The sequence below is a fragment of the Oncorhynchus nerka genome, linkage group LG19, assembly GCF_034236695.1.
Source record: "Oncorhynchus nerka isolate Pitt River linkage group LG19, Oner_Uvic_2.0, whole genome shotgun sequence".
NCBI classification, from domain to species: domain Eukaryota; kingdom Metazoa; phylum Chordata; class Actinopteri; order Salmoniformes; family Salmonidae; genus Oncorhynchus; species Oncorhynchus nerka.
In genome coordinates, this window is record NC_088414.1 from 19,128,042 (window position 1) to 19,153,479 (window position 25,438).

A 25,438-nucleotide genomic window follows, 5' to 3' on the forward strand; every position below is an offset into this window, starting at 1 on the left:
TCTTTCTAGAGTTCTGACTTTTCGATCTGAAAATCACTGACGTCATGATTTGACCTTGTTTTTTTCGCCAGAGTTCCTAGTTGTCTTGAAAGCACCATTAGCCTCGTGCTTCAACACTCCTGGTTGTTGTGTAAATTGACCCACAACTACTGTTTACTTTGTCCATCCTGACCCACACTTTATGCATTACTGCCCCAGAGTGGCAAGAAGTGGAATCCCAACTAACACAAAAACAATACATCACATAATTGGCTCCTAGCCTCCCACGAATTGGCTACTTGATATCCCTAACACAAAAACTAAATCATATAAAAATGAAATAGAAATGTTTTTATAAAACTTAAACTAAATAAAAATGAGTAAATCAGATCTCAAAACTAACTGAAACTAAACTACATTTCGAATAAAAATCTTAAAACTAATATAAATAAAAACAGCTATAATAACCTTGGTGAGCACAGACACCATGTAAGCTAATGTGATGGTGTCTGTAATGATTCATAACATAATGTTCATTCAACTAAAGCAGTTGAAAATGGAGAGGCTAAAACGGTCAGCGTTAGTGTTAATGTACAACGTTAACGTACAGGATTTGCCTCTGAAACATCCATTAAACAGATCATGTTTTCCTTTATGTCACAGTGTATATATATATATATATATATACACGGAGTATACAAAACATTAGGAATACCTGCTCTTTTTGTGACCGACTGACCAGGTGAATTGTTATTTATTTATTTTTTATTTCACCTTTATTTAACCAGGTAGGTCAGTTGAGAACAAGTTCTCATTAAGAACTGCGATCTGGCCAAGATAAAGCAAAGCAGTGCGACAAAAACAACAACACAGAGCTACACATTGGACAAAAAAATGTACAGTCAATAACACAATAGAAAATCTATATACAGTGTGTGCAAATGAAGTAAGGAGGTAAGGCAGGCCATAGTGGCAAAGTAATTACAATTTAGCAATTGACACCGGAGTGATAGATGTGCAGATGAGGATGTGCAAGTAGAAATACTGGTGTGCAAAAGAGCAGAAAGAAAACAAATATGGGGATGAGGTAGGTAGTTGGTTGGATGGGCTATTTACAGATGGACTGTGTACAGCTGCAGTGATCGGTAAGCTGCTCTGACAGCCGATGCTTGAAGTTAGTGAGGGAGATATAAGTCTCCAACTTCAGTTTTCCAATTCATTCCAGTCATTGGCAGCAGAGAACTGGAAGGAAAGGCGTCCAAATGAGGTGTTGGCTTTGGGGATGACCAGTGAGATATGCCTGCTGTAGCGCGTGCTACGGCTGGGTGTTGCTATGGTGACCAGTGAGCTGAGATAAGGCGGGGCTTTACCTAGCAAACTCTTATAGATGACCTGGAGCCAGTGGGTTTGGCAACGAATATGTTGCGAGGACCAGCCAACGAGAGCATACAGGTCGCAATGGTGGGTAGTATATGGGGCCTTGGTGACAAAATGGATGGCACTGTGATAGACTGCATCCAATTTGATGAGTAGAGTGTTGGAGGCTATTTTGTAAATGACATCACCGAAGTCAAGGATCGGCAGGATAGTCAGTTTTACGAGGGTATGTTTGGCAGCATGAGTGAAGGAGGCTTTGTTGCGAAATAGGAAGCCGAATTTAGATTTAATTTTGGATTGGAGATGCTTAATATGAGTCTGGAAGGAGAGTTTACAGTCTAGCCAGACATGTAGGTATTTGTAGTTGTCCACATATTCTAAGTCAGAACCGTCCAGAGTAGTGATGCTAGGTGGGCGGGCGGGTGCGGGCAGCGATCGGTTGAAGAGCACGCATTTTGGTTTACTAGCATTTAAGAGCAGTTGGAGGCCACGGAAGGAGTGTTGCATGGCATTGAAGCTCATTTGGAGGTTTGTTAACACAGTGTCCAAAGAAGGGCCAGATGTATACAGGACGGTGTCGTCTGCGTAGAGATGGATCAAAGAATCACCCGCAGCAAGACACCATTGATATATACAGAGAAAAGTGTTGGACCGAGATCGGCCCGAATCCAGGTGTTAGGTTCTAAATAAACAGAGTAAAAACTCACGGACGATTAGTAACGCTCAAACCAAGTTTATTCACCCACTGGGTCACACAGCTGCATAAGACAAAGACATGTTTCCACCAGCACAAGTACAGTGCCTTGCGAAAGTATTCGGCCCCCTTGAACTTTGCGACCTTTTGCCAAAGGTCTCCGTATAAATGCACCTCCACTGTGATAGTCTCAGAGGTCCGTTAAAAGCGCAGAGAGCATCATGAAGAACAAGGAACACACCAGGCAGGTCCGAGATACTGTTGTGAAGAAGTTTAAAGCCGGATTTGGATACAAAAAGATTTCCCAAGCTTTAAACATCCCAAGGAGCACTGTGCAAGCGATAATATTGAAATGGAAGGAGTATCAGACCACTGCAAATCTACAAAGACCTGGCCGTCCCTCTGAACTTTCAGCTCATACAAGGATAAGACTGATCAGAGATGCAGCCAAGAGGCCCATGATCACTCTGGATGAACTGCAGAGATCTACAGCTGAGGTGGGAGACTCTGTCCATAGGACAACAATCAGTCGTATATTGCACAAATCTGGCCTTTATGGGAGAGTGGCAAGAAGAAAGCCATTTCTTAAAGATATCCATAAAAAGTGTTGTTTAAAGTTTGCCACAAGCCACCTGGGAGACACACCAAACATGTGGAAGAAGGTGCTCTGGTCAGATGAAACCAAAATTGAACTTTTTGGCAACAATGCAAAACGTTATGTTTGGCGTAAAAGCAACACAGCTCATCACCCTGAACACACCATCCCCACTGTCAAACATGGTGGTGGCAGCATCATGGTTTGGGCCTGCTTTTCTTCAGCAGGGACAGGGAAGATGGTTAAAATTGATGGGAAGATGGATGGAGCCAAATACAGGACCATTCTGGAAGAAAACCTGATGGAGTCTGCAAAAGACCTGAGACTGGGACGGAGATTTGTCTTCCAACAAGACAATGATCCAAAACATAAAGCAAAATCTACAATGGAATGGTTCAAAAATAAACATATCCAGGTGTTAGAATGGCCAAGTCAAAGTCCAGACCTGAATCCAATCGAGAATCTGTGGAAAGAACTGAAAACTGCTGTTCACAAATGCTCTCCATCCAACCTCACTGAGCTAGAGCTGTTTTGCAAGAAGGAATGGGAAAAAATGTCAGTCTCTCGATGTGCAAAACTGATAGAGACATACCCCAAGCGACTTACAGCTGTAATCGCAGCAAAAGGTGGCGCTACAAAGTATTAACTTAAGGGGGCTGAATAATTTTGCACGCCCAATTTTTCAGTTTTTGATTTGTTAAAAAAGTTTGAAATATCCAATAAATGTTGTTCCACTTCATGATTGTGTCCCACTTGTTGTTGATTCTTCACAAAAAAATACAGTTTTATATCTTTATGTTTGAAGCCTGAAATGTGGCAAAAGGTCGCAAAGTTCAAGGGGGCCGAATACTTTCGCAAGGCACTGTACTACCTCAGTCAGCCTGACTAACCAGTGTCTGTATGTAGCCTCGCTACTTTTATAGCCTCGCTACTGTCTTTTTACTGTTGTTTTATTTCTTTACTTAACTATTGTTCACCTAACACCTTTTTTGCACTATTGGTTAGAGCCTGTAAGTAAGTATTTCACTGTAAGATCTACTACACCTGTTGTATTCGGCGCACGTGACAAATAAACTTTGATTTGATTTGACACCACTATGTGGCACTCCCAGCTCTCCCTGACAATCTCCAACTGCCTGGGGCTGCTCCTCAGCTGGGTCTGTCTACCAGTAGTTTTATGTGTGTCATAAATACATTTCATCCTATTGACTCTGAATTACTTTTCAGGTAGACAATGTTGTGTCTCACACAATGCATTGGCCAACAACCCAAAAACGACAACCCCAAGATTGACCCAGTGTAGTAGTGAAGTTCAGTCTTCTCTAGAGTAGGGTCCTTAAGGATAAAAATAAACAGAGGCTGGGTAAAACATGAAGATGTAGTATGGTTCAAGCTCCTTGTCTCAAGGCGCTCAAAATCATACTTGAACTAGTGTCAACAGACATACCCAATTGGTGTGACATTTCTGTTGTACATACCAGAGGTGTGTTATTACCATATAGTTGCAAGCACACTGATAAACAATGCTTCCAAAAACAAGAACACATTTTTCATCATAAGCCCTGCAGTCACATGATGGATTCTATCGATGGCTTAGAGCTAGACATGCATTACAATCTATAAATAAATAGTGTATTTGTAGGAGTTTGAGCAAGGATTTGGCTTTGCATCAGTACTGTAAGAAAAACACAGTCCATTTTTAATACACCATTTTATACACCAACACAGTCCGTTTTTATACACCATTTTATACACCAACAGAGTCCGTTTTTATATTTGCATAGCTGAACTAGTTTATTTTTTCAATTTTGTTTTTCTTAATGGAGGCCAGTGAAACAATGGACTCCTTTTACACATAACTCCCAGGAGAAACTAGGTGACCAAAGTCCAGGCCCTTAGGCACCCAAAGAAGTGCTTAAAGAAAACCTCTTAACAATACTAGGCGCCAGGAACAGATTGGAGAAGTGGATTGGCATGGACGAAACTCATCCAGGATTTGATTTTTTTCATTTGATGACAGTCATGAAGTCAAATCATAACTGAAGGCTAAATGAGAGAAATACTTGATACTATCTGTTCTCTCCTTTAGTCTCCATGGCCTAAATTCACTACCACTTCCTCTTTGTTCCACTGTGACTAAGCTTTGATTAAAAGACTGTATGATTTTGAAGCACTTCCCGAAAAAGAATACTGCAGTGACACAGCTCTCAAATCATTTGCCACATGTAGTGATATTGTTGAAGGGAGAGACAGAAATACAGAGAGCAAGCAAGGCACAGAGTGAGAAAAAAAAAAGGTATGGTATGTGTGTGTGCACATATGCATGCCTGAGGGCCGGGTGGCCAGTGGGGCGAGGAAAAGTATGGTTCTAATAAGTAAGATTAACAATACCAGGGATAAGTCCCTCAGCGCACAGATGGTTTAGCTTCCACTCATGATCTGTGGGCACTGCAGTGAGTGTGTGAGCGTGTGTTTGTGTGACTGTGGCGGTGTATGCAGGGCTCTAAACTAAACATCGTAATTGGTAGCACTGGTGATAAAAAAATATTTTAAAAAGCTTTCGATACAGCCTATATGAAAACGAGCTACTTTTGAAGCATGTTGTGCCTTTAGAAACTAATATGTAACCCTGTAAATAGCCTACATTAGTTTATTATAAAAGCTCAAATGTTCATATTCATTACATACCTGTCATTGAAATGACAAAGTCATTTGTGGAATACTAGACTTAAAGCACTATTTAACTATTGAGATTCCCCTGGTTTTAATGTATATGATTGAGATGAGATTCATTACATTGAAAATTGTACACTGTCTATTTAAAAATGTCAGATTTGTGTTGACAAGCAAGCGATCTGTCATTCATTCGTTGCTATGATCACTAATCTCCTGAATCTCTTTTCCTTTCTTTCTGTGCCACCAAATGTTTGGATATACTGATAAAGATAACAAGTTGTTAGCTAGCTAGCCAATGGGGAAACGTAACTGAACGACGGGCGAGTAGTTTTAGAACCCCCCACGACATGGTTATGAATGTAAAATACTGTCCCGGTGAACCGCAATAGGAAGATACAAATGTTGCTTCGGTGTCTTCTATCTAGAAGCAAGCCATTTTCGCTGTAGTAATGTTGCTCTCACGACAACTGGGAACTCTGAAAAAAACGACGTCAAATTGACGTCTGTGATTTTCAGTTTGAAAAGTCGGACTGTGCATATTCACTATATCATTGTTGGGTCAGTGCCACTTAAAATAAAAGTTTGATTTTGGACAATTTCCTCTTCCAGTTTTTCAAATCAAATGTTATTGGTCTCACATTTAGCAGATGTTATTGCGGGTGTAGCTAAATGCTTAGATGGACATAATCTTCTATTTGCGTCTCCCTTTCGCCTAGGCCTATTATATGGACAACGTTGTTTTTATTTATCTGTTTGTCAGTGTGAGCAGAGTAGGCTAACCTGTAATTTGTCGTATTAAATCAGATTTTGCTAATGTCTCCAGTCAGTGGCGACCCTCCCGGGGAACCTTGTTCCAGAGCTCCGACTTTTCAACCTGAAGATCACAGACTTCATCCTCGCCAGGGATAAAGGGGATGCTCTCCGCTGGAGCCAATAAAATAGGCTATACTGTTGTTCGGTCAATTAAATTGAGAGTTGTGATAACTAAAATACAGATTCGTATTTGCATTGTCTTCTCTTTACCGCAATAGCATTTGCTTTACAAACGATATTTTCCCGCGATTATATTTTGAAATATTGGGATCTGCTTTGGCCTGGACTGAATTTTTCACTGACAGTCGCAACTCAAAAATCATCTATTTGGTATTGGCAACACGTGCTGCCCAATTTGTACGCGCCGCCTTTCTTTCCGACTGTAGGCAATTAAGGCAAAGTGATGGTCCACATTGGGTTGACGTAAAATAAAATAAATAGGAAATTACTATGAAATAATAAAATATCAGTTGTGGATATTGCTTCGTTTTGATTTGATGATTGTATTGCTTGTTATACCTTAACATCATAATCTCATCTCTGTTTAGCCAGATAACGTTATCTATGTGCTCCCCATACTATGCTATATTTAGTCATCCTGTTTAGCAAGGCTAACCTGCCTAAGGATGCTGCAGAGCTGTCTGACGAAATTATTTTACTAGTTCTTTAAACTAGATAAGACACTTTCACGCACTGTCTCTAATCCCTCTCCCTTGTCTTTGTGTTGTGTACATGCGACCAATACCGTCTCTGTGTGTATCTAACATAAAGTAGAACATAGCGGGCGTAAAAGTATCTCCATCTCTGAGCCAAGAAAACATGCGCAATGGATTAATGTAATTGTAGTTAATTGCCACGTTTCTGCGCGGAACTAATTGGAATATTTCCTTAATGAAAACTACAACTCCCTTCAGCCCAGCGTCAAACATAGTTCTTCACTTGATTTCTTTCATGAGTGATTTGATTTCTCTCGAGAAATGGCGCGTTTGACAAAGAAAAACCGAACTAAATGGAATTCAAGTAGCCTAACTGAACTGACATCGGTCAATTAGTTGTTTAATAATCCCTAACCGAACCCCCGAAATGTCGGTTAATCGCTCAGTACTAAAAACAATCCACAACTTGATTTTTAAGATAATGATCCTCTGTGGCACAGTCATAACATTTTTGAAATATTTTACTTATATTTGTATAGAATTATTTGGCTAATTAGGTTATATACTTTTGGGAATTCAATTTCCTTTACAGAAAGCATTGAGAACTCAATTGCATGACCCTGTGAACCTACCATCAATAAAAGAGCACCCCTCCCATTGAACAGTTCTCTCTCTCTCTCTCAAGGGATACGATACGAATTCAAGTCTGAGCAAGCGAGGCTTTAGGATTAAAATGGGACTAGAAGACTTGACTTGTGTTATAAGAACCATTTTTCTAAAGATCTTTTATGATATTTTTTGTAATATGAAGCCATACAAAGCTCTATGTTGAACATTCTGAAAGATACGTTTTCAATGGAATGTAGCTCTGTGATACAATGTTATACAATGTAGGCTAAACATTGTGTCACAATGTATCATAAGCATGATACTATGTACAAACATTATAATAAACATATTGTAAAAAAGACTGCCTCTGTTTTTTTAAACAATAAAACCCACATGTAGGGAGGGTAAGGAAACATATTTCCTCACAAAAAAATCCTGCGGGTAGGGTATGAATCCGAGGGTGAATAACGTCCGGCTTTATGAATAACAAAAGCACAACTCAAACTTCTGCCTTCCACAACCTCCAACCAATAAGCTCACGGTAATTCTGACCATGACCAATGGCTGCGTCCCTGGACAAATCTGCGCAGATGTTTGAAGGGCGGTCCTGTTGAAAAAGGTATGCTGGAGCCGCAAGACTTGGGAGGGAAAGTAGATACTTTCGTTAAGCGAAGGCATAAAGAAAAGCTGGTCGGATTTCTAATCTGTTTTGGAGAAATATAGTCTATAAAGACAGGTAGGGTAGGCTACTTATAAACACATTTATTTTTGTATCTCGCGTAAAGTAATAAGACGTTGGTTATAACCACATTATAAGATATATATTGGTGAGGTTTGATTTTGGCATCATTCAATTCAACGATTGATAACTTCATGGCTTTGATAGAAACTGATACTGATGGTAGCTGCAAATTGAACGGGCCGTCGACAATTTACGGTAGGATTGGCACAAGAAGACAAGGCAAGACAGGCATAACCGGTCAAATGCAGCCCAAAGACACGGAATATTCAACAGATGGGTTACCCAAAGCCTTTTTACACAGTCTGAGGACACTCTTTGACATCCTTGATGATGGGAAGAGAGGATATGTGCACATATCGGAGATTGAGAGTAGATGGCAAGGGGCAGATACTCATGATTTGTCCGGCGGGGTTCTGGAGTGTCTGAGGCTGGTGGCCCCACCTCATGGCTGCCTGACATTTGAGCGCTTCGTGGCGGGGCTGCGATACTCCATGCCGAAAGCGGACAACAACAACCACATAAAGGCTCAGGTTTCCCTGCACCCGAAACAAGCACTTCTGAACTCCAAACGGCACCATATGCCAGCGCAAAAACCTGCCCCGCTCTCTACCTGCTCTGTCGGAACTCTGATTGAAAACAAAGTTCGCCCACTGGGTCCAAGCAATGGGACAAATACGCATCACAAACGCGCGTCCTCACTTCAGAGTCGTTCCAGACATAATGAGGGGAAAACTGGACACCCACCAGTCACCTCGGTCGTAGGGGGTCCCGTGCGTTACACCAATACGGGTTATGAGAGAACAGGCAGAAGTTTGGAACGGATAACCATTGTGCCCGAAAGCGGTTCATATCGAGCGGATTCGGTTCGGATGGGGAAGCAGACGCATCCACAGAAGAGTCGGTTGAGGTCCACAGAGTCCCTTGCTCTCGAGTCGTCAAGTCTCCAAAAACCAAGTAAGTTTGATTATCAAAGCTCAATCAAATCAGGACCAGTCTTCCATCATGTCTATCCATCTCCCCATCATGTGTATGTATTTTGTTTCTCACTGTGCTAAGCGATCAGTAATCGTCCTCAGCAATAAGATCAAGTGGGGTATAAACAGATCAGGGCTATTCTGCTGCCTCAGTCTCATTGACCCAGGTGTGGAGGTAGAGGAGTTGGAAACACACACACACCCATTACACACATTTCTATACCAGACTGTCATCACTAAACAACTGCAGCACTAGCACCAGGTTCCAACATGTTTAGCATCACATGCTGACTAGACTAGGTTGAAAAGCATTAAACATGCATGGCAATTTAGCTACCTAGCTTGCTGTTGCTAGCTAATTTGTCCTTCCATATAAACATTGGGTTGTTATTTTACCTGAAATGCATAAAGTCTATTACTCTGACAATGAATCCACAGATAAAAGGGTAAACCGAGTTTGTTTCTAGAAATCTCTCCTCCTTCAGGCTTCTTCTTTGGACTTTATATGGCGGTTGGCAACCAACTTTAAGGTGCATTATCACCACCGACTGGACTGGAGTGTGGACCTCAGTTCATGTTTCAATCACCCACGTGGGTATATGCTCCTAAAAACCAATGAGGACATACACACACTTTCACGCATCGTATATGCTGCTGCTACTCTATTCTTATTTTACTCTTATGAGTATCTATCCTGGTGCCTATGTGTACATATCTACCTCAATGACCTCATACCCCTGCACATTGATCTGGTACTGGTACTCCCTGTATATAGCCTCATTATTGTGTATTTTATTCCTATTGTGTTATTATTTGTATTTATTGTATTTATTGTATTTCTTAACTCTGCATAGTTGGGAACGGCCTTGTAAGTAAGCATTTCACGTTAAAGTCTCTACCTGTTGTATTCGGCGCATGTGTCAAATACAATTATATTTGATTTGTTGACAAATGTCCACATTAAAACAGAGCCCACGACCTGGGGCCACAGCTAGGGGTCAATCCTTCCACACACTCTGGGTTTTTACTAATGGAGGAGCTCAGCTAACATGATTTTGTTATCGTTATTTCAAAGCCCTGGTATGCCTCTCAAATCTCTGCTGCAGTGAAGAGTGTGTAATTGAATGATTGACCTCCAGCTCATCCAGAGTGAGTCACAGATCATGTCTCAAATTCTTCTGGATGCTTAGCCAGAGTTTAGACTTGGCTCTGGGCTCCTCCTATTGGGATCATCAGCCCAATTTTCCCTGGTCCTTTCCTGGTCTCGCTCATTAGACTGACTTGTGTTCACTGAAGTCGGGAAAGCTATGGAGAAAATCCTGCTCTCTCTCTCCTATGTGCACACAGCCCCCCTCTCTCGCTTTCTCTCTCTCCCTCTCTAATGGCCCTGCTGAGTCCAATCCTGTCTGTATCTATAACAGGGACATGTCTGTGAAGCAGCCTGGAGGCCCTGGCTAGCTACTTATATCAGTGCCATAGACCCACTCTACCCACTACTCTCTGTAGAGCCATGGGATTGTAGAGTGTGGTGAATGGCAATGTAATCTCCCCCAGCAAACCCGCTGGATTAGCACAGATTACGTGCAGAGTAATTGAGGCACTGCAGCGGTGAATCCTGCCCAAGCTACCATTACCCTGCTCTCTCTTCTCTCGCTCTCACTGTGTTCCAAATGGCATCCTATTCCCTACATAGTGCACTACTTGGCCCTGGTCAAAACTAGTGCACTATATAGGAAATAGAGTGCCATTCGGGATGCAGACTCTTGGGGGATGTCCAAAATCATGGAGAGAGATCACGTCTGCCCGGCTGTGGAACTCATTGAAGAGGCTGATGTGGTATTGGAGCAGGGTAATGTGAAGAGGCGGATGTGATATTGGAGCAGGGTAATGTGAAGAGGCTGATGTGGTATTGGAGCAGGGTAATGTGAAGAGGCTGATGTGGTATTGGAGCAGGGTAATGTGAAGAGGCAGACGTGGTATTGGAGCAGGGTAATGTGAAGAGGCAGATGTGATATTGGAGCAGGGTAATGTGAAGAGGCAGATGTGGTATTGGAGCAGGGTAATGTGAAGAGGCAGATGTGGTATTGGAGCAGGGTAATGTGAAGAGGCTGATGTGATATTGGAGCAGGGTAATGTGAAGAGGCGGATGTGATATTGGAGCAGGGTAATGTGAAGAGGCGGATGTGGTATTGGAGCAGGGTAATGTGTAGAGACTGATGTGGTATAGGAGCAGGGTAATGTGAAGAGGCTGATGTGGTATTGGAGCAGAGTAATGTGTATAGACTGATGTGGTATTGGAGCAGGGTAATGTGAAGAGACGGATGTGATATTGGAGCAGGGTAATGTGTAGAGACTGATGTGGTATTGGAGCAGGGTGATGTGAAGAGGCAGATGTGGTATTGGAGCAGGGTGATGTGAAGAGGCAGATGTGGTATTGGAGCAGGGTAATGTGAAGAAGCAGATGTGGTATTGGAGCAGGGTAATGTGAAGAGGCAGATGTGGTATTGGAGCAGGGTAATGTTAAGAGGCGGATGTGGTATTGGAGCAGGGTAATGTTAAGAGGCGGATGTGATATTGGAGCAGGGTAATGTGAAGAGGCGGATGTGATATTGGAGCAGGGTAATGTGAAGAGGCGGATGTGATATTGGAGCAGGGTAATGTGAAGAGGCGGATCTGGTATTGGAGCAGGGTAATGTGTAGAGACTGATGTGGTATTGGAGCAGGGTAATGTGAAGAGGCAGATGTGGTATTGGAGCAGGGTAATGTGAAGAGACTGATGTGGTATTGGAGCAGGGTAATGTTAAGAGGCGGATGTGATATTGGAGCAGGGTAATGTGAAGAGACTGATGTGGTATTGGAGCAGGGTAATGTGAAGAGGCGGATCTGGTATTGGAGCAGGGTAATGTGTAGAGACTGATGTGGTATTGGAGCAGGGTAATGTGAAGAGGCAGATGTGGTATTGGAGCAGGGTAATGTGAAGAGGCTGATGTGGTATTGGAGCAGGGTAATGTGAAGATGCAGATGTGGTATTGGAGCAGGGTAATGTGAAGAGGCAGATGTGGTATTGGAGCAGGGTAATGTGAAGAGGCTGATGTGGTATTGGAGCAGGGTAATGTGAAGAGGCAGATGTGGTATTGGAGCAGGGTAATGTGAAGAGGCAGATGTGGTATTGGAGCAGGGTAATGTGAAGAGGCAGATGTGGTATTGGAGCAGGGTAATGTGAAGAGGCGGATGTGATATTGGAGCAGGGTAATGGGCCAGTGGATGGAGCTGGACTGTGGACTATGTTTAACAGAGCTACTGACCCCAATGCTTTAGTGCCCTGCCAAAGTCAAGCTGAAAGAAAGGCATAATAACAAGTATCACTTCCCTGGAACACTATGAAGTATTTCCCACACTCTTAACGGCAGCTTCTGGACAACGTCACTGTGTGGGCGACATGACGTCCATGCTATACAATGCTCTAAACACTGAAAAAAGATGAGGACAGATTGAGCATTTTTCATGGTTGCAGTGCCTGTTGTTCTATCTCTGTGTACCTGAGTAGTGAACTGTAGGCAGCCACGCAGGCAGGGGAGGCTGTGTGGAAGTGGTTGGACAGAGAGAGCGAGAGAGAGCTTGTCAGAGCTGGCCTTTCCGACCCGTCTGACTGCAAATTACCCACGGGGCGTGAGGAACAACTCACCTCTGGAAAAACTGTCTCTGGAGCCAGAGACCGTTTGGAGAAGCGCAGAGGAGGTGGTGTATGTCTCTTTGTTAACAACAACTTGTCCACAATCTGTAATATTAAGGACATCTCGAGGTTCGGCTCGCCCGAGTTAGAATACCTAATGATAAGCTGTAGACCACATGATTTACCAACAGAGTTTTCATCTTTATTTTACGTAGTTTCTATTTACCACCTCAAGCTGATGCTGGCACTAAGACCACACTCAACGAGCTGTATAAGGCCAAAAGCAAACAAGAAAATGCTCACCCAGAGTGGCCGGTGACTTTAATTCAAGAAAACTGAAATCACATTTACTCCACACACAGAGTTGCATACAAAGCTCTCCCTCGCCCTCCATTTGGTAAATCTGACCATAACTCTATCCTTCTGATTCCTGCTTAAAAGCAAAAACTCAAACAGGAAGTACCAGTGACATGCTCAAAACGGAAGTGCTCTGATGAAGCAGATGCTAAGTTATAGGACTGTTTTGCTAGTACAGACTGGAATATGTTCTGGCATTCATCCGATGGCATTGAGGAGTTTACCACATCAGTCACCTGCTTCATTAATAAATGCATCGATGACTTTGTCCCCTCAGTGACTCTACATACATATCCCAACCAGAAGCCAAAGATTACAGCCAACATCCGCACTGAGCTAAAGGCTAGATCTGCTGGTTTCAATGAGCTAATCCCGCTATGCCCTCCGACGAACCGTTAAACAGGCAAAGTGTCAATACAGGACCAAGATCGAATCCTGCTACACCAGCTCTGATGCTCGTCGGATGTATCAGGGCTTGCACACTATCATGGATTACAAACGGAAACCCAGCCGTGAGCTGTCCAGTGCCTACCAGCTAAAAACTTTCTATGCGTGCTTCGAGGCTAGCAACGCTGAACTATGCGTGAGAGCACCAGCTGTTTCTGGATGACTGTGTGATCACGCTCTCTGTAGCCAATGTGCGTAAGACCTTTAAACAGTTTTACATTCTCAAGGCCGAAGGGCCAGACGGATTACCAGGACACATAGTGAGACCAGCTGGCAAGTGTCTTCACTGACATTTTCAACCTCTCCCTGACCCAGTCTGTAATACCTACATGTCTCAAGCACACCACCAGTCCCTGTGCACAAGAATGCCAAGGTAACCTGTCTGAATGACTATCGCCCCGTAGCACTCACATGTATAGCCATGACATTTTTTGAAAGGCTGGTCATGGTCATGGCATCACATCAACACCATCATCCCAGACACCCTGGACCCACTCAATTAGCATACCACTTCAAAAGATCCACAGATGCCGCAATCGATATTGCACTCCACACTGCCCTTTCCCACCTGAACAAAAGGAACACCTACAGTGGGACAAAAAAGGTATTTAGTCAGCAAGTTAGTCAGTGCAAGTTCTCCGACTTAAAAAGATGAGAGAGGCCTGTAATTTTCATCATAGGTACACTTCAACTATGACAGACAAAATGAGAAAAAAAATCCAGAAAATCACATTGTAGAATTTTTAATGAATTTATTTGCAAATTATGGTGGAAAATAAGTATTTGGTCAATAACAAAAGTTTATCTCAATACTTTGTTATATACCCTTTGTTGGCAATGACAGAGGTCAAACGTTTTCTGTAAGTCTTCAAGGTTTTCACACACTGTTGCTGGTATTTTGGCCCATTCCTCCATGCAGATCTCCTCTAGAGCAGTGATGTTTTGGGGATGTTGCTGGGCAACACGGACTTTCAACTCCCTCCAAATATTTTCTATGGGGTAGAGATCTGGAGACTGGCTAGGCCACTCCAGGACCTTGAAATGCTTCTTACGAAGCCACTCCTTCGTTGCCTGGGCGGTGTGTTTGGGATCATTGTCATGCTGAAAGACCCAGCCACGTTTCATCTTCAATGCCCTTGCTGATGGAAGGAGGTTTTCACTCAAAATCTTACGATACATGGCCCCATTCATTCTTTCCTTTACACGGATCAGTCGTCCTGGTCCCTTTGCAGAAAAACAGCCCCAAAGCATGATGTTTCCACCCCCATGTTTCACAGTAGGTATGGTGTTCTTTGGATGCAGCTCGGCATTCTTTGTCCTCCAAACACGACGAGTTGAGTTTTTACGAAAAAGTTATATTTTGGTTTCATCTGACCATATGACATTCTCCCAATCTTCTTCTGGATCATCCAAATGCTCTCTAGCAAACTTCAGACGGGCCTGGACATGTACTGGCTTAAGCAGGGGGACACGTCTGGCACTGCAGGATTTGAGTACCTGGCGGCGTAGTGTGTTACTGATGGTAGGCTTTGTTACTTTGGTCCCAACTCTCTGCAGGTCATTCACTAGGTCCCCCCGTTCTTGTGATCTTTTTGACCCCACGGAGTGAGATCTTGCGTGGAGCCCCAGATCGAGGGAGATTATCAGTGGTCTTGTATGTCTTCCATTTCCTAATAATTGCTCCCACAGTTGATTTCTTCAAACCAAGCTGCTTACCTATTGCAGATTCAGTCTTCCCAGCCTGGTGCAGGTCTACAATTTTGTTTCTGGTGTCCTTTGACAGCTCTTTGGTCTTGGCCATAGTGGAGTTTGGAGTGTGACTGTTTGAGGTTGTGGACAGGTGTCTTTTATACTGATAACAAGTTCAAACAGGTGCCATTAATACAGGTAACGAGTGGAGGACAGAGGAGCCTCTTAAAGAAGAAGTTACAGGTCTGTGAGAGCCAGAAATCTTGCTTGTTTGTAGGTGACCAAATACTTATTTTCCACCATAATTTGCAAATAAATTCATAAAAAATCCTACAATGTGATTTATTTATTTTTTCTCTCATTTTGTCTGTCATAGTTGAAGTGTACCTATGATGAACATTATACAGGCCTCTCTCATCTTTTTAAGTGGGAGAACTTGCACAATTGGTGGCTGACTAAATACTTTTTTGCCCCACTGTATGTGAGAATGCAGTTAATTGAATACAGCTCTGTGATCAACACCATTGTGCCCTTCAAGCTCATCGCTAATCTAACGATGCTGGGATTAAACACCTCCCTCTACAACTGAATCCTTCCTGACGGGCCACCCCCAGGTGGTTAAGGTAGGCAACAACAACTACGCCACGCTGACCTTCAACACGGGGGCCCTCAGGGGTGTGTGCTTAGTCCCCTCCTGTACTCCCTGTTCACCCACGACTCCAACACCATCATTAAATTTGCAGACGACACAACCTGATTACTGACGGCAATGAGACAGCCTACAGGGAGGAGGTCAGAGACCTGGCAGTGTGGTGGCAGGACAATAACCTCTCCCTCAACGTCAGCAAGACAAGGGAGCTGATTGTGGACTACAGGAAACGGAGGACCGAGCATGCCCCCATCCACATCAAAGGGTCTGTTGTGGAACAGGTTGAGAGCTTCAAGTTCCTTGGTGCCCACATCAATAAGGAATTATCATGGTCCACACACATCAACCCAGTCATGAAGAGGGCACTGCAACGCCTCGTCACCCTCATAAGGCTGAAAAGATTCTGCATGTGCCCTCAGATCCCCAAAAAGTTCTACAGCTGCAGCATTGAGAGCATCTTGACTGGCTGCATCAACACTTAGTATGGCAACTGTTTGGCATCAGATGCACGGCGCTACAGAGGGTAGTGCGTACCGCCCAATACATAACTGGGGCCGAGCTCCCTGCCATCCAGGACCTTTATACCAGGTGGTGTCAGAGGAAGACCCTAAAAATGGTCAAAGACTCCAGCCACACAAGTCATAGACTGTTCTCTCTGCTACCACACGGCAATGGTACCGATGCACCAAGTCTGGAACAAACAGGACCCTGAACAGCTTATACCCCCAAGCCATAAGACTGCTAAATAGTTAGTTAAATAGTTAACCAATACCTACCAGGACTATCTGTAGTGACCCTTTTTGCACTAACTATTTTGACTCATCACATGCACTGCTGCTACTATTTATTATGTATCCTGTTGCCTAGTCACTTTATCCCTATCTATATGTATCTATGTGTATATGTATCTCAATTACCTCGTACCCCTGCACATCAACTCTGTACTGGTATCCCATGTATATAGGCAAGTTATCATTACTCATTGTGTATTTATTCCTTGCGTTATTATTTTTACATTTATTCTTTGTGTTATTATGTTAAATGTTTTCAACAACAAAAAAGTAGAAATGGCCATTAGGCTCTCTTTCAATTAGCAATGCTGTTTCAAGGCATGCAAATGAGGCTTACCTACACTGGTAAACAGTATCCTCTTTGGGTGCCACAGTCCAACTTGACGATTATCTAGAGCCACTAAACTAGGTGCTCTACATATTTCCCTCCACCTCTCTGAACCCCGCATACTCCTGCCCTCAAGGAACTATCTCCAGTTACCGATTAACAGGATTTCTGGAAGTCCGGATACAACATGGAAACGTGTCATGTTTTCTCTGCTCTGTTATCAACTATCACCTGAACTGTTTTTATATACATAAGTTCTTACATTTTATTCTCATCTTCCTCCAGAATTGTAATTTATCCCCATTCAATTACAACCCAACCAGATAGGGTTGATAAGGTTAGCAGGGAGGGAGGGTAGCGTCCTCGTGTGGCCACCAAAGGCACTGCAGGGTTTTACAGATTTCACTATTCTGAGTAGTGGCCTCTCCCCTTTCTCTCTCTCTCTCTCTCTCTCTCTGTCTCTTTCTCCCTCGTTCACTCACTCACTCACTCACTCATAGACTGTTCTCTCTGCTACCGCATGGCAAGCAGTAGCGATGCACCAAGTCTGGAACCAACAGGATCCTGAACAACGTTTACCCCCAAGCCATGGGACTGCTAAATAGTTAACCAAATAGCTACCCAGACTGCATTGACCATTTTTGCACCAACTCATTTGATTCATCACTTACTGTATGCTGCTGCTGCTACTCTGTTTATGATCTATTCTGTTGCCTAGTCACTTTACCCCTGCCTATAGGTACATAGTACCTCAATTACCTCCTGTACATCGACTTGGTACCCAATGTATATAGCCAAGTTATCATTGATCATTTTGTGTTTGTTCCTCGTTATTTTTAAAATAATTTTCAAAAATGTTCTCTGCATTGTTGGGAAGAGCCCGTAAGTAAGCATTTCACTGTTAGTCTACACTTGTTGTTTATGTGAAAGCATGTGACAAATTACAATTTGATTTGATTTGGGGTGGGGTGGGGTTTTGGTGACAATGTCTCTTTTGATTGTTGGTTGGGGGACAGTTCAGTTCTATCATAGATGGAAACCGTGATGCACTGAACACAACAGAGTGAGTCAGAACTTCTCTCTGATGTTCATGTCCATCGAGCTCTATGTATTTGATACTAACATTATAGAAGTGCAAACAAGTTTGTTCTTCCTCACAGCAAATGGGTATGTTTACATTTTATGTATTAATTATCCAGTTACCCAAAGCGTAGTTGTACTAACCAGACAGTTGATACCTGTGTTCCAGACAAGACCTGGAAGTCAGTTGGTGAAATCAGCAAAAAATCTTTCTGACCACCCATTCCTGCCCAATTTCTGGTCCAGGTATTGTGGAGGCTGGGTTACCGAGGTCCCAGAGTGAGTCAGTCACGGGATTCACTGTCTCCAGACGCCATGGGCGGAGCCGAGATGAGCAGAGACGCCACACCATCACCAACGGGGTGGATTATGGAATGGTACTTACACCTGCTAACACACACACACACACACACACACACACACACACACACACTGTTGCATTATGCACAGTTTTCAGAGAGGCAGTCAAACAACCATGTTCTCACTGCCAGTGAAAAGAGGTATTTTGTGACCCACAGACAACGTGAAAGTGGTCTCATACTGGTGTTCAGTGATATGGTTGGTGTTAGGGGTCAGTTCAACTTTTTATCTAGAGTGGGGGTGAGGTGGAGAACAGTTTCATGGATAAACAGGCCTATCTGCTCTGTGCAGACTGCAACTGCTGTAGGTCACTTTGTTTCTGTTGGCCAACACCCACCATTAACTCCCCCATTCAACCCCTCTCCCTACACCCCTCCCACCTTTCACTCAGTCCAACCCCTCTCCCCCTGTGGCCCTCCCAATCTCCTGCCCCCTTTCCATGCCTCCTCTCGCCCTCTTTTTCTCTCTTTCTATCCCCCTGCCTCCAGTTTCTCTTTGAGCCCTACTTTATCCCCCTCTCTGTCTTCTCCTCTCCTTCCACTCGTTCTCTGTGTGAAGTCGTAGAGGGAGCTGCTCCCCCCTCCCCCTCCCCCCTCTGGCCGCCTGTCCTCATTGTAATGAGCCGGGTCGGGCCCAGGGGCCTGGAAGCAGGGGATTCGCTTGGCCCACCCGGCCCAGCCTGGACAGCTGTCTGGGCAGCCTACACCACTGTCTTCATCCCTCTCAGCAGCAGTCTGTACAGCAGCAAGGCGCTGCACTTTTTCCTCGGGGTGAGTGAGAACAACTAGAGGAGAGAGGTCAGGAAAGAGAAGTAAAAACGGAGTCTTGTTTGGTCATTGAGCTGTTTCCATGTATGTGTATGTCTATTACACGCTTGCAGATGTGTGTTGAGCCGTGTCAAAATGTAACTATGGAGTTATGAGCAGAGTCAGGCAGAGATAACTGTTTGTCAACTAGACGGATATTTAACAGTTCTGTGTCTGCGGTTGATGTGTTGTTGAAGCTAGTGGAAAGTACCAGTTTCAGTTGGTGTCTTGTTGATAACCAGTAAACTCCTAGTTGTAATGTTTGTTCCTCTGGCCCTAGCAGGTGTATGGTAGTTTGTACTGTTTGGAGCTGTTGTGTAGATTATCCTGATGCCCATGATTTTGTACTTTGTGATTTTAGATACGACAACATCAGCTGTGTCATGCCGTTGTAATACGCTTTGTCATTTTAACATTTACATTCAAGTCATTTAGCAGACGCTCTTATCCATAGCGACTTACAGGAGCAATTAAGGTTAGGTGCCTTGCTCAAGGGCACATCGTCGGCTCGGGGATTCAAACCACAGACCTCTCAGTGACGCTGTTAACCGCGAGGCCACCTGCAGCCCTGGTGATGTTAGCTTTGTCAGCCAGCTCCCCCCTCCCGTACCCCCCTCTCCCCTCTGCAACTTTTACCTCCCCCTGTTCTGTGTTCTCTCCCCTCTTTACAGAGCAGATTTTCCCTGCCTGTGGCCCACCACACAAACACAGCCTGACACTCTGGGTCACGCTTCATTCCAGCCACAACCCCACCCCCCACTCCCCCAACCTCTCTTTCATCCCTCGCTCTCCTCTCCTCTGTTTGCAGCTCCCATTCATCCCAGCATGGCCAGAGCTGAAAGGGGAAATGTGTTTAGTATGCAGTGATGGCACAAGAGGTTTACCCTGGCTAATTACAGTCCAGATCAGATAACAACAACGACCGGATCAGTAGACTTTGACAATACTGGTTGGTTTGGCCACCGCATTATGTCATTGGGAACTAGGCCTTTGTACAGACATGGTTTTCCCAACGGTGATAGTGTATAGAGAGGGTGGCTGAATGCCAGGAATGGGACCTGTGCTGTGGTCCTGGAGGATAGGATGGTCAGCAGAACTCTATGCTGTCTACCTGTCACTGGGACAGGACGACCTGTTGTAGTGGCTACTGTTTTCCCATTCTTAGGTCTCTGCATGGTTGCCATGGCGCCGGGCTGATCGCTGCTCTTAACATGGTCTCTCCTGTTGAGATCAGGGTACCACTCCGGCACAATTGGCCCAGTGCCATTGTCTCAGAACAAAAGCGGCAGTCAAATGTGCAAATAGAAGGGTGCAGATTTCCCAAGTCACCCAAAACAACATAACCATCATAAATATTGACATGCAAGCTTTGTTTGGGGCTCAGGATGAGTATAAGCTTGAGGGGACAGGTTCGCCAAATGAGGTAAGTGACCCATATTGACGATGACAGTAAGAGAGAATTTGTTCCCCCCTCCCTCCAGCTGAAGCAGATGAAAGAGTTGGAGCAGGAGAAGGACTCTCTGCTGGCCGGTCTGGGCGTGGTGGAGCGGGCTAGAGAGTGGTACCAGACTCAGATCCACAACGTCACCGAGAGACAGAGACACGTGGGCCAAAGCAACCACTGCACGGTAACGACTGTTCAGTAGGCAACAAACAGAAAAAATAACTGAAACAGGGAGGGACTACTATTGAGGTTCAATAAGAAACGCTCCTTTTCGTTTTCCGTTGCATGCCATAATGAACATGACCCAAGGCATGTATACAATTTAGTAGGAATGGATGATACAGTGTATGAATTATCTGAAACTGTCCAGTTCTTTACTCTCTTTCTCTCTCCCACCAGGATTCCTTTGCAGAATCCCAGAATCAAAGTCACAGGAATGTTCTGCTTCCCAAGCTGCAGGAAGTCAACCGTTGCCTTAATGACCTAATTTCCTGCTCTGGAGTGGTGCGTCTTGAAATAAGACACCTTACCTGACTGTGTCTAACTGAGCGTCCTCACTGCTCTTAAAATGGGGGATGGTTGTCTCATATGACTGTAATTTCTAAGGTCAAATTGAATTCCACAGCAATTTTGAAGGGACTTATTTTCCTCTTACTGGAGTCCTCCCAGTGGCAATTAGATGTTGAGAGGTAGTTCTACGTTTTAGAAACAGAATATAGTCAAGCCTAAACACTAGAGTCGTTACTGAAACATGGTAATTCATGGGGAATAATCTTTCTTTCTCTCCCTCTTAGCAGTCTTTCCCATCCTCCTGCTCCCAGCCCACAGTGATCTCCTCCAGCTCCCAGCCTCCTGCCCCCCCACAAGCCATTCAGAGACTAAAGGACCAGAACCGCCTTCTCACCCAGGTAAACTGAACATATCATGTCAATGTATTGTAAATGTCCAGATTTCCTGAACACCTCACCACTGTCCCTTTATGATGGTCTGACCTCTACCTATGTCTTCTCCCTGCTGCACTGGAGCTGTATGTAAACTCCTTTAATGCACAATAAAGGCTTGTTTAAACTCAAAACCATCTCCCCCTGTCCATGTCTCTCGTCTTCCATCCCGGTGCAGGAGGTGACAGATAAGGGTAAGCGCATCACTCAGCTGGAGCAGGAGAAGTCTGCTCTGATCAAACAGCTGTTTGAGGCTCGCGCCCGGAGCACGCATGACAGCAGCACCATGGACTCCACCTTCATCTGAATACGGACACCATAATACAACCACACTGGGCTCCAGCTCTATCTGACCCCCCCCCCCCCCAGTCACAACAAAACAACTGTATCAGCTGTACCACTCCTACTGGATTCCACACTCAACTTACCACTTCTGTCATGATGAAAGCACCTTGAACTTTTTACCCCGCATTGTACCACTCCCTTTGGATCTCCCCAACTGACCACTCCACTTAAAATGGCCTGCACACTAATCTGGGCCGGCCACTCCTTGAGGGGAGGGACCCCCGAGGCAACCCTCCTATAATACAGTCAGCCTCACCCACTGGGCAAAAATCCAGGAACACCACAGTCTTACCACTCCTAATTGGGGCCTTCCCAGGATTCCACTCCCACTTGATCACTCCAAGGATCTACTGTGATGCACTAGGATCCTACCTTATTGGACCAGCCTTTATGTTTACCCTCCCTCTCATCACAGTATATCCTATGTGATTGGACATCATGGACTACATTTAAAACCGCGACAGGGAGCTACAGGATCCCATCCCTGCCAATCACCATGACAACAGCTGCTGTACAAAATACATTTGGTAGAGGGACTTCCGGACCGATACACACACCACACTAAAAATGTAGATTTTTTTTTTTAAATGAAAAAGTTGATGTGCTGTGATCTACCATTCCAACACAATGTTGTTAACCATTTAATCCAGAGACTTTGATCCCGGTCACACATTGGTCGATATTTCTCCCCTTCTATTCCAATACACCCAGTTGTGTACCTCAAACCTTCATTGAAATGGTTGATATGATGAGAAGCTGAGCTCTCCTGACCTGGAGGGCACAGTGACTGTGCAGCATCTCATTTATGTCTCTCTATGTGCCCTTTAAGTGACGCACCAGTTTATATAGCCTATTGACCACCATTTTAGAAGCAGAGCAGCGTGTAAATGTCACATTTTGTTTCCCTTAAAGTGAATGTATATTGAGAACACCAAAAGGTCCTACAAGCCAAGGGGATCGAGTAGTGGAGAGGGTAAGAGAGAGGTTTGCACGTAGAAGAGACTTGAAGATGAGAAGGATTGGTATATATTGAATGTGCATTGAGCCCTGGTCCTCAGCGGCAGTGTGACCACTGGAGCAGGGCGTGGCTCAGAGAAGAGGGCTGTTGTGTTGGCTAGTGGAATTAAAGTGACTCCTTGGTTAATAGGCCTCTAATGTAATGATTCATGCAAGACTGGTTTTATCGTGCCACTTCGCCTCTGTGGTGTCCTGGAGCCTTTGTGTAAAAAAAAAAGAAGAAAAAAAAAAAGAATGTGTGATCCCACTTTCTGTTCGTCCTGTACTAACATGGTATGTGAGACTTGGTTCCCTGAGAGGTGAACACAAAGCACAGGTGCAACCGCTCTTTACTGCTGTTCTTCATAATGGTCCCACTAATCCAGGATAATAAACCACATGGTCGACAGGGGCCGCTCAGTCTTGAACCCCCTTTTTAACTGAGAATGTTTTTATTTTTATTTTTAGTGGCTGTAGATTGCTATGTAACGCAGCTATGTGATGATGTTGCAGTGCAACTTGTATTAGGTACTGTCGTGATGTCTGCATACCAATACTCTCTGCTGTGACTGACTGCCTGTGGCTGACTGCTGTGACTGACTGCTGTGACTGACTGCCTGTCTGTCTCTCCTGTTTGATTGTATGTCTTTGGTCTCGTTATTATCTCGATGCACATGAGTATATGAGTGAATGCCACCCTATCCTTTCCTATTTCAATTGAAGTATTCCCACTTGACTGTAAAATAAACACCAAAAGGTGCCAATAAGGTCATACTATCGATCAGCCACCTTTTCATCTATTTTGTGGTGTTTTACCTTGTGATTAATTTAGCCTTGCTTTTTCATTCCGTTGTATTCCAGGGTTGATCCAGATGAGGGTCATCGGTAGTAGGGTGGTTTTAAGATGTTATATTAGCCTCTTGTTGAACAAAGTTGACTTGATTTAGAAAGCAGTGACCTCTATGCAGGTGGATGTTATGGGTCAGGATGGTGACTGAACAGCTTTTGGCCTCCAAGTCGTGTTTTTCAACCAGAATCTTGCAAACTCTGGGTTGCAGACTGAGTAGGTTAATTGACGTTTATGAACATTGATAACGAAATTCTCATAACAGCATGGCACAGTTGGGAGCTTATAAAGTACGTAGGACCTGTTAATTTACTCCTAAATAAACTCTCCAACCTCTTTTCCAGTATAGCAGATATTTAGAAAGTGAAGGAAAATATAAATAATTCTTATTTTGGTTAAAAATGGTTTATACAGACAGCACACTGGGCAAATATTTCACATTTGGATTCATATTTGATTTGTTGTTGTCAGCAAACATGAATTCAATTTAAAAATCAACCAAACAGTAAAACCCTCTTGTTGATTTGTGGTTGAAACCAGTGTTGAATTTAAACCATTTCTGCAACATCAATCAAAAGAGCCATATTTGACGCGGTGTTTACGTTGAGGGGAACAACAATGTGCGGGGGTGTCTATGGAAAACTTTAGCATCTTATTAAAACTGTTGACACACAAACGTCTTAATAAGAAAGTGTGTAAGAGGACAGGTATTCGAGGACGTGTAGCTTTGTCTTGAACCAGGCTTCCCTAAAACAGGTGTGACAACAACGTGGTTTTGGAGGTATGGCAACGCGAGACTAGATGGCAGGTAGTAGTGCTCATGTGTGGAGAGAAAGAAGACTGTCTTGTTTATCTGGATAGAATTACTGATACATTTGCATCTGATACTCTTTCTTCCTCTTCTTTTGTAAAACTCTTTTTGTCGGTGGCTGCCAGTAAATAGCACCATTAAATAATCACACACATAATAGCGCTTAACTAATTGACTGTTTTTTTTCTCCAAATTGTTCTTTCTGATCAAATAAAAAAGCAACCCGTGCCAAGTTGATGGACAGGTTGAAATGAATAACCTTTGATTGAGTGTGTTATTGTAAAGATGGATGGACAGAGTGTAACTGACCAGAGATGGTAAATGATCTGTGCGACAATGAGAAATATTACCCATGTATCTCTTCCAGACTACTAGAAGCTACATAGTCTATTCTCAGATAGAGATCTTTGTGTCTTCCGTTGAGAGATAATATAACTGGCATTAGGCTTCTCTGACAGATCAATGATTGCCATTGTATTTAATTAGGTGGACAATGCCTCACAGATAACCGTCAGACTAGGAAATGCCCTAGTACGTTATCACAGTATGACATAATTCATCCAATATTCAATTTGGATTATATTAGTTAAGATCCAACGGAGACGATTTTAATAAGTAATATAATTCTGTTTGGCCTGAACATACATCTTAGACTTTATTGGGATTGGTATAATGACTATGTCTTTCAAATGTTTTAGAAATGGTGAGACTGTGGGGTTTATTCATGAGACATTAGGATGTGACCATTGAGCAAGTTGA

At 43.7% G+C, this 25,438-nt stretch overlaps 1 protein-coding gene across 2 annotated transcripts; it reads left to right on the plus strand.

Moving 5' to 3' along the window:
- The first annotated feature begins 8,037 nt into the window (after positions 1-8,037).
- On the plus strand, positions 8,038-24,937 carry LOC115101158 (suppressor APC domain-containing protein 2-like). Of its 2 annotated transcripts, none has more exons than XM_029620416.2 (6): positions 8,038-9,095; positions 18,376-18,506; positions 20,777-20,923; positions 21,139-21,243; positions 21,534-21,647; positions 21,859-24,937. In XM_029620416.2, exons 1-6 carry the CDS (start codon positions 8,273-8,275, stop codon positions 21,985-21,987), a joined length of 1,449 nt encoding a protein of 482 aa, XP_029476276.2. In that variant the 5' UTR covers positions 8,038-8,272; the 3' UTR covers positions 21,988-24,937. The 2 variants fall into 2 exon arrangements, with proteins under 2 accessions (XP_029476276.2, XP_029476277.2); XM_029620417.2 differs by having other exon boundaries at positions 21,537-21,647.
- The last annotated feature ends 501 nt before the right edge of the window (positions 24,938-25,438 follow it).

Coding starts and splice junctions, on each gene's coding strand:
- LOC115101158 (XM_029620416.2), top strand. CDS start 8,273: ATGGCTTTGATAGAAACTGATACTGATGGTAGCTGCAAATTGAACGGG. Junction 18,507..20,776: donor ACGGGGTGGATTATGGAATG/GTACTTACACCT, acceptor CCCTCCCTCCAG/CTGAAGCAGATGAAAGAGTT. Junction 20,924..21,138: donor GCCAAAGCAACCACTGCACG/GTAACGACTGTT, acceptor CTCTCCCACCAG/GATTCCTTTGCAGAATCCCA.